The sequence below is a fragment of the Protomyctophum parallelum genome, assembly GCF_964188405.1.
Source record: "Protomyctophum parallelum genome assembly, chromosome: 7".
NCBI classification, from domain to species: Eukaryota; Metazoa; Chordata; class Actinopteri; order Myctophiformes; family Myctophidae; genus Protomyctophum; species Protomyctophum parallelum.
Window position 1 is genome coordinate 47,858,734 of NC_139705.1, and position 10,000 is coordinate 47,868,733.

The 10,000-nt window shown below is 44.0% G+C and overlaps 1 protein-coding gene across 3 annotated transcripts in view; it reads left to right on the forward strand.

Annotated features, from left to right (window-relative positions):
• Nucleotides 1-10,000, forward strand: part of LOC310861527 (adenylate cyclase type 6-like) — a 100,708-nt gene that overhangs the window by 67,239 nt on the left and 23,469 nt on the right. For all 3 annotated transcript variants that reach the window (XM_083769007.1, XM_083769008.1, XM_083769009.1), the window contains 2 exons: nucleotides 6,373-6,522; nucleotides 9,597-9,718. In XM_083769007.1, coding sequence (XP_083625133.1) covers nucleotides 6,373-6,522; nucleotides 9,597-9,718 — 272 coding nt within the window. The remainder of the gene's footprint in view (nucleotides 1-6,372; nucleotides 6,523-9,596; nucleotides 9,719-10,000) is intronic.

A 10,000-nucleotide genomic window follows, 5' to 3' on the forward strand; every position in this document is an offset into this window, starting at 1 on the left:
CTATAGGCCCAGATTGCCATTAACCCTCACCACCCTATAGGCCCAGATTGCCATTAACCCTCACCACCCTATAGGCCCAGATTGCCATTAACCCTCACCACCCTATAGGCCCAGATTGCCATTAACCCTCACCACCCTATAGGCCCAGATTGCCGTCTCACCGGCAGGCCTAGACCAGTTAAATAGCCAATCTACAAGCTCTCACAACATGCCGCATTGTGAGCCTGTAGATCTGCTACTTTCTCCTAATCGTCGTAAACCGGCTTTCTTTACCCCCTTTCTGTGATGCTCTTCCAGCTCTGTGACCTCTGACCTCTGGTCACCTTTCTCCTCCTCTCCTCGTCTCCTCTGTGACCTCTGACCTCTGGTCACCTTTCTCCTCCTCTCCTCGTCTCCTCTGTGACCTCTGACCTCTGGTCACCTTTCTCCTCCTCTCCTCGTCTCCTCTGTGACCTCTGACCTCTGGTCACCTTTCTCCTCCTCTCCTCGTCTCCTCTGTGACCTCTGACCTCTGGTCACCTTTCTCCTCCTCTCCCCGTCTCCTCTGTGACCTCTGACCTCTGGTCACCTTTCTCCTCCTCTACTGTGACCTCTGACCTCTGGTCACCTTTCTCCTCCTCTACCCGTCTCCTCTGTGACCTCTGACCTCTGGTCACCTTTCTCCTCCCCTACTCGTCTCCTCTGTGACCTCTGACCTCTGGTCACCTTTCTCCTCCTCTACCCGTCTCCTCTGTGACCTCTGACCTCTGGTCACCTTTCTCCTCCTCTGCTCGTCTCCTCTGTGACCTCTGACCTCTGGTCACCTTTCTCCTCCTCTCCTCGTCTCCTCTGTGACCTCTGACCTCTGGTCACCTTTCTCCTCCTCTCCTCGTCTCCTCTGTGACCTCTGACCTCTGGTCACCTTTCTCCTCCTCTGCTCGTCTCCTCTGTGACCTCTGACATCTGGTCACCTTTCTCCTCCTCTCCTCGTCTCCTCTGTGACCTCTGACCTCTGGTCACCTTTCTCCTCCTCTCCTCGTCTCCTCTGTCACTGCTGTCTTTGTTCTCCTTCCTCTTTTGTGTATCCTAGCTCCTTATTGTTGGGATTCCCGCTTCCGTTTGCCTGGCGCTGACAGCTTGCATACGCTCCTGTCACTTACAAGGTCATTAGGTCGGTGAAAGTAGGTCAATGGAGAAGTGTGTGTGTGGTGGGGGTGGGGGGGGGGGGGGTGGTGGAGGGTGGGTCAAAAGCATAAAAAAGGGCATTGTGGATTAAAAGATTATATTCTATTTTAAGCTAACTGTCCCTACTACCTTGGATTTACCTTGGAATAATTTGCACAACTCTACCAAACATTTTGACATTGAGTTACTGTATTCCTTGCCTTTAGTTTGTACGTAAATAAAGCGGATTCTTGCTTGCATGATCGATTGATTGATTGATTGTTTTTGACAAAACATGCATGAGCATAATTATTATTTGTAGTACATACTGTACGTAGAGGTATTTGTGTATTTCCATTGTGGTCCTTTGAGCGTAAATGTGTGTGCAAACTGAGTGTACCTGACTGGCTGTGTATAGCAGAGACATCCAGCATCAAGTAGCCTACAATTTCAACATAGACAAGTAAAATAGCAAAAGAACTACAATCAATCATCCCACAAGAAGTGTGTGGCGGTGTCTGTCTGCAGAGAGCATTCCCTCTGTCTGTATTTTATTATTTTATTATTATTTTATTTTTGCGGGGGCCGGTTGACGTGTACCGAACTGTAGAGTTAGAAAGTGACATTCACTCAACTCAATGGTCATGTATTGTATCTATAAAGCATCGTTTTTTCAGGCCGAGGACCCTTTAGCTGAGAGAGAGAGAGATGAAAGCAGGTAACTCCAATACATACAAGAATGAACCCACACACTCATCTGCTCCAATTATTCATTTATTGACGACATTTCGAGACATTTCGCTCTTCATCTGGTCAAACTCCTAGTTTGACCAGATGAAGAGCGAAATGTCTCGAATGTCTCGAGATGAAGAGCTTTGGCTCATTCTTCTTTTCTCTAACCCAGCACCTCGACCAAGTGATGCGCGTAAATCTATTCGTTTCTGTAACTCCAATACATATCGCATTGTGTTGCAGATTAAACTTTTTAATAGACTATCAGTGTTGTGTACATTAAATACGTTACCTTTAACCCATTCTGACCGGGCACCCATTTTGGTGTTGGCATCATGTTATGCTTTAGCTATTGAAAAATAGCAGATCTACAAGCTCATATCGCGCCACCGAGTGGCGCGATACGAGCTTGTAGGTCTGCTATTTTTTGAAAAATCGAAGAACGACTGACATTTTTTAGAATCTGATCTCAGGTCAGAATGGGTTAATTGGCTCTGTACTTGGTTTCCTCCTTTTTCCCCTCTACACCAAACCATTCAAGATTTGTGTTGTAATGTTTCTGAAATATATTCCAAATATTTCACGCTGTCTTCAAGATTATTATGTATATATATTTTTTTAAATAGCAGATCTGCGATGCGTTGTGAGCTTGTAGATCGGCTATTTCCAAATAGCCAATGTACTGTACAATACAGTATATATGTGGCCTATATAGTCGCTTCTTTTGGGCTTGTTTAATCGTAGACCTGCGGTTTGCCCATTTTTCTTACAAAATGTGGTAACTGACTGGTTTGAATCCCAGAAGCCCTGGATAAAAAAAAACATTCACACAACCCCCCAAATAGAACCCTGCGACCCTGAATATCAGACAGACAGACAAAATATTGACGTTAGATAACTTTTGTTTTGGAAGACATTGTAGCCCTGCGTGGCTCTTTAAGGGGCGATAACGGGAAAGCCCTCTTTGACTCAGCTCAAAGCTTTTCCTCCTCTCAGCCTTATTAACGTCTGATACAGGATGTCTCATCTCAGGCCTTCCTCTTGGCTCACTCCTCATGCAGCCTGTATTTAGCACTGGTGGTGGAAAGTAAAACAAATGCATAACACACACAAGTGCTGTACTGAAATACAAATGTTTTGTCTTTACTTGAGTTTGTCCATTTTTTTCAATACTGGTTATAAAACCTTTTCAACAATTATATGTACTACTCCTTACCCGTTGTGAGACATTGCCCCCCCCCATAAATATCTTTAATTGCCGTTCCTTTTAACTTGTATAATATATTTGTGTGTTTTTTTTTAATGAATAAAAACAATACTATAACATGAAAGTATTCGTACAAATGCATGGTAGGGAAATATGTATGTTCATGGCAAGGACCTCAACATTTATACTTATTAGCCCACAGACCCCCATTTGAAAAGTATGAAGGCCCCCAGTTTGGCATGCACCACAGAAACTATGGCCAGTCGCACAGATAACTCCCAAATGTATTTTGTGAGTCGCACAGATTAAGTTGTAGGTGCATTTGCGTCCAAAATGTGGCCAATTCTGAGCTCTCTCTGGCTTGAGAAAACTCATGGCTTTTGCAACCTGTGATGTTCTTAACTCATGCTGTGGTATTAATACTTTTACTTACATTATCCATTCTGAACGGGAACCCATTTTGGTGTCAGCATCATGTTATGCTTTAGCTATTGAAAAATAGCAGATCTACAAGCTCATAGCGCGCCACCGAGTGGCGCGCTACGAGCTTGTAGGTCTGCTATTTCTTGACAAATCGAAGAACGACTGACATTTTTAGAATCTGATCTCAGGTCAGAATGGGTTTAATCAGACCAGTGTGTGTCCAGTGGAAACCTCGTATGAATCTGATCTCAGGTCAGAATGGTTTAAGTAAAACACCAGAGTTCTTGTTCGGTCTCATTTGTGTGTGATACAGGAAGTATCTTGGCAAGCAGGGCTTCCTATTGGCTGACTCTCAGGCTGTGTGTGTAGTGTCTGAACACCTGAACGTCACCTCTGGACCACTGGTGGACTCTAAAGTACTGTCTGTACTTTAAGTACTGTACTTATACCGCTAGACTCTTAAGTACTCTCACTTAACCGCCAGCATTTTTCAGCGAAACCCTTATTTTGAAGGTTCCACCGGAAGCCGTAAATCGGAGCCGAATGTAGAAAGGCGACGTGTGTAGTTTTAGCCAGCAAAATGATCACTGGATTAGAGTATTTACTGGATCAGAGTATTTCTACACCGTGGCAGAGTAGCTCTTCCTCCACGGCTGTCTCTGGAGTGAAGAGCTCCAATCTCAGGCTGTAAACAAGAAACACATCTCACAAGGAAATGACCCCCGTGACAGGTCAAGCACGGTCAGCCTTTCCCATGATGCAGGGGGGGGGGGGGGGGGGGGGGGGCGGACAGGACAATTATTGTGAATGTCCCCCCAGCGAGCTGACATGAAACGTGCTGTGAAAATTATTAGCTGGCCAATGGACTCTGAAGAGCTAAGTGGAAACTGATCCTACAAATAGAAACATGTCCTGTGGCCTGTTTTGTGTGTGTGTGTGTGTGTGTGTGTGTGTGTGTGTGTGTGTGTGTGTGTGTGTGTGTGTGTGTGTGTGTGTGTGTGTGTGTGTGCATGCACGTAGATCTCTGTTTTTGATGTCTCCCTCCGGTCTTTAATTTGACTGAGGTCATGTTTTATCTCTGCTTCTGGTTAGACTGATGTATTTAATTATTGGGAAATGCAAACTGTCTGATATGTTTAATATTGTTATTTTTTATTTTTTATTACATTTTAAAATGTATGTTAACCCTATTCCTATGTTGGGCAAATCGTCAAATACATTCATAGAAACCTTAAGAATCTGTCAAGCACTGAATTTTTTTTAGGGCACACTTACTGTACATCTGAGGATCCAGAAGAACAAAGTTCATGTACAAAAGACCTTGAACCATGATCATGACATAATTCTACAGTAAAATAATATATTATTTTCAACACTGATTCTTAATACACTAGTTGCAGTTTTTGAAGTTTTCCACTTCCAGTTCTCTGCAGTTCTCATGCGTTCACACAGGGCCCGCCTCGATCTCTCTCTCACTCTCTGCTGGCTGTTTTGTTTACATAAAGTTAGTCAAAGTTACATTCAAATGTCCTGTTTATATAACCCATTCTGAACGGGCACCCATTTTGGTGTCGGCATCATGTTATGCTTTAGCTATTGAAAAATAGCAGATCTACAAGCTCATATCGCGCCACCGAGTGGCGCGATACGAGCTTGTAGGTCTGCTATTTTTTTTTAAATCGACTGACATTTTTAGAATCTGATCTCAGGTCAGAATGGGTTCATCAGACCAGTGTGTGTCCAGTGGAAAACCTTGTATGAATCTGATCTCAGGTCAGAATGGGATAATGCTGAGTGTATAAATGTCGGCTATCGGGGTATAGACGATAAGCTATTTACTTTCTCACTTTAGTTCCTGTGACCTTGCACCACTTCCTCCATTCATTGGTTTAATAATAATAATAATAATAATCTTTATTGTCCCGAAGGATATTCATGTCCTTTTTTCCGCTTGCTTAGCAACTTCTTCAAACTTCAAATGTTTTAAAACTTTTTTTAAATAGCCGAATAGATGTGCTCTTTTTTAAGAATAAAAAAATATATATAGCAGATGTTCAAGCTTGCAGCAAGTGACATGCTGTGAACTTGTATATCTGCTATGTTTGACTAGTCAAAAATCGAAACTGACGCACAATGCTTTCCCGGTTTTATCGGTAAAGGGTCTGCAACCTTTTTCATGTGAAGTGCCATTCATTTTTGTGATAGTCAGTGTGCCATATATTATTAAGACACCACATCAAAATAAAATATTCCCAACTGATTTTGATTGTCCATATAGGATACACACAACCTTAGACATATGTTCAGGATGTAATGATCATTAAACTCAGAGCAATAACACACCTAATCCCTCCCCAGTCATGAGTTATAGGAGTTTGAATGAATGTACAATTATGTGCAGCAGGATGTGAATTATTATGTAATTTGTAGAAGTGAGTGGACTTAATAATTGCTTAAGGTTGCCTACCCCTTAAACTATTTACTACTTCACCCCTATTCCTACGAAAACTAGCAGATCTAACCAAAACATGTTGTGAGCTTGTATTTTGAGAGAGAGCCTTTTTCTCTTTTTGACCAGGTTCTATCTTTCTGTCCTTGTTCTCTAATCATTCCTCCCTTTCCTGTGAACACCTGTGAACCTGTGATTTGACAAAAAACATTGATTCGGATTCTGCTGTCACAATCATTTTAGACAATAATTTCGAGTAGCTGTCACTCTAATCCAGAGACATTTACAATGCAATTATAGAATAGTTTAAAATCTGCTTCAATTCAAACGGTAGCTTCAATTGCACTGGTATGAGAACTACTGGTTTAGAAGGCATTTTGTAGAATGTAATTTTGTCTGTCTGTCTGTCTCTCTCCAGGTGAGCGCCAACGTGCTGATCTTTCTTTGCACTAACATCATTGGGATCTGCACCCACTATCCTGCTGAGGTGTCCCAGAGGCAGGCCTTCCAGGAGACCAGGGGCTACATCCAGGCCAGACTGCACCTGCAGAGAGAGAACCAACAGCAGGTATAGCTGTCTATTCTATCACGCACACAGTCTGTCTGTCTGTCTATTCTATCACGCACGCACACTGTCTGTCTATTCTATCACGCACGCACACTGTCTGTCTATTCTATCACGCACGCACACTGTCTGTCTGTCTATTCTATCACGCACACACACTGTCTGTCTATTCTATCACGCACGCACACAGTCTGTCTGTCTATTCTATCACGCACACACACTGTCTGTCTATTCTATCACGCACGCACACAGTCTGTCTGTCTATTCTATCACGCACACACACTGTCTGTCTATTCTATCACGCACGCACACAGTCTGTCTGTCTATTCTATCACGCACGCACACTGTCTGTCTATTCTATCACGCACGCACACTGTCTGTCTGTCTATTCTATCACGCACGCACACTGTCTGTCTATTCTATCACGCACGCACACAGTCTGTCTGTCTATTCTATCACGCACGCACACTGTCTGTCTGTCTATTCTATCACGCACGCACACTGTCTGTCTGTCTATTCCATCACACACGCACACTGTCTGTCTGTCTATTCTATCACGCACGCACACTGTCTGTCTATTCTATCACGCACGCACACTGTCTGTCTGTCTATTCTATCACGCACGCACACTGTCTGTCTGTCTGTCTATTCTATCACGCACGCTGTCTGTCTGTCTATTCTATCATGCACGCACACTGTCTGTCTGTCTGTCTATTCTATCACGCACGCACACTGTCTGTCTGTCTATTCTATCACGCACGCACACTGTCTGTCTGTCTGTCTATTCTATCACGCACGCACACTGTCTGTCTGTCTGTCTATTCTATCACGCACAGACACTGTCTGTCTGTCTATTCTATCACGCACGCACACTGTCTGTCTTGTCTGTCTATCTATTCTATCACGCACGCACACTGTCTGTCTGTCTATTCTATCACGCACGCACACTGTCTGTCTGTCTATTCTATCACGCACACTGTCTGTCTATTCTATCACGCACACACACTGTCTGTCTATTCTATCACACACGCACACTGTCTGTCTGTCTATTCTATCACGCACGCACACTGTCTGTCTGTCTATTCTATCACGCACACACACTGTCTGTCTGTCTATTCTATCACGCACGCACACTGTCTGTCTGTCTATTCTATCACGCACACTGTCTGTCTGTCTATTCTATCACGCACGCACACTGTCTGTCTGTCTATTCTATCACGCACGCACACACACTGTCTGTCTATTCTATCACGCACACACACTGTCTGTCTGTCTATTCTATCACGCACGCACTCTGTCTGTCTGTCTATTCTATCACGCACGCACACACACAGTCTATTATAGCAGGGTATATAAAAGATAGATATAAAAGTCAGTGACTTATTTCCACTGTGGTCCTGTTGGGCTGCTATCTTTGGTTCAGTGTCTTATTTCCACTGTGGTCCTGTTGGGCTGCTATCTTTGGTTCAGTGACTTATTTCCACTGTGGTCCTGTTGGGCTGCTATCTTTGGTTCAGTGTCTTATTTCCACTGTGGTCCTGTTGGGCTGCTATCTTTGGTTCAGTGTCTTATTTCCACTGTGGTCCTGTTGGGCTGCTATCTTTGGTTCAGTGTCTTATTTCCACTGTGGTCCTGTTGGGCTGCTATCTTTGGTTCAGTGTCTTATTTCCACTGTGGTCCTGTTGGGCTGCTATCTTTGGTTCAGTGACTTATTTCCACTGTGGTCCTGTTGGGCTGCTATCTTTGGTTCAGTGTCTTATTTCCACTGTGGTCCTGTTGGGCTGCTATCTTTGGTTCAGTGTCTTATTTCCACTGTGGTCCTGTTGGGCTGCTATCTTTGGTTCAGTGACTTATTGTCTCCACCAGCCGAAGGCATGGGGAGAGTATGTTTTGCACTCCGTCCGTCCGTCCGTGTGTCCGTCCGTGAACAGCTAATCTCAGCCACCGTTAACCCGGTCGATGCCAAATTTTGCACACACACTCCCTGGATGCCAACCATGAACCTCTGCCCCAAACTTTCCAGAACGGCCTGTTATAGCGCCACCAGGAGGCCGCTTTGTGCAAAACAAGCCCGGTCGATGCCAAATTTTGCACACACACTCCCTGGATGCCAACCATGAACCTCTGCCCCAAACTTTCCAGAACGGCCTGTTATAGCGCCACCAGGAGGCCGCTTTGTGCAAAACAAGTTTTTGCACAGTACACCTACAGATTTTGTCCAAACATCACGCAAATTGGTACACAGTCTCTCTAGAGCCATTCAACCAAACCGGTCTTTCAGATTTCTCAGACTCCATCCTGATTGGTTAAGATTGGCTTCCAAAATTCACAGGAGTGCTCAGTTTCAAACAAAATGCTGCAAATCATGAACACATCGCGTGATTTCCGTGAAATTGTGCACCCACATTCCCACTAGGCCGAGGACGAAATGCCACATGAACAATTTCAACTCAGCCTCAAGGTGGCGCTATAACTGGCCGAAAAGTGTTTTTACCTCTAACTGCACGGATCTGTGGATAACCTGGTGGAGACCTGTGCCCGGAAGGGCACTTTTTCTAGTTTCCACTGTGGTCCTGTTGGGCTGCTATCTTTGGTTCAGTGACTTATTTCCACTGTGGTCCTGTTGGGCTGCTATCTTTGGTTCAGTGACTTATTTCCACTGTGGTCCTGTTGGGCTGCTATCTTTGGTTCCGAGACGCCTAATATAAACTTTATTACAGGCTCGTGGCCCACAGGGTAAGACAGTACATCACAAATAGGAGAAGACAAATAAAAATAAATAAAAAATACAGTACAGTACTAATATTTCATTTTCCTATCTCTAATCAATCATTATCATAAAAACAACCATGATTACTTTACGAGGTATTGCTATTACTTATGTCCTCTCAATGTCTAATTTTCAAATTTTACTATTCTTTGGCTTTTCTAAATAGTAACACGCACACACGTACGAACGGACGGACGCACACACACGCACGCACGCACGCACACACACACACACACACCTGTCGGATACAGAATAACAGTGAATGGCGCTGCTTAGCGTGATGTATTTCTTTTCTCGTGTTTTGCAGGAACGTCTGTTACTCTCTGTGTTGCCGCGGCATGTTGCCATGGAGATGAAGGCTGACATCAATGCCAAGAAGGAAGACATGATGTTCCATAAGATCTACATCCAGAAGCACGACAACGTCAGGTCAGATCAAACCTCCACCGTTTATCCCATTCTGACCTGAGATCAGATTCATACGAGGTTTCCACTGGACACACACTGGTCTGATTAACCCATTCTGACCTGAGATCAGATTCTAAAAAATGTCAGTCGTTCTTCGATTTTTCAAAAAATAGCAGACCTACAAGCTCGTAGCGCGCCACTCGGTGGCGCGATATGAGCTTGTAGATCTGCTATTTTTCAATAGCTAAAGCATAACATGATGCTAACACCAAAATGGGTTCCCGTTCAGAATGTGTTATACAT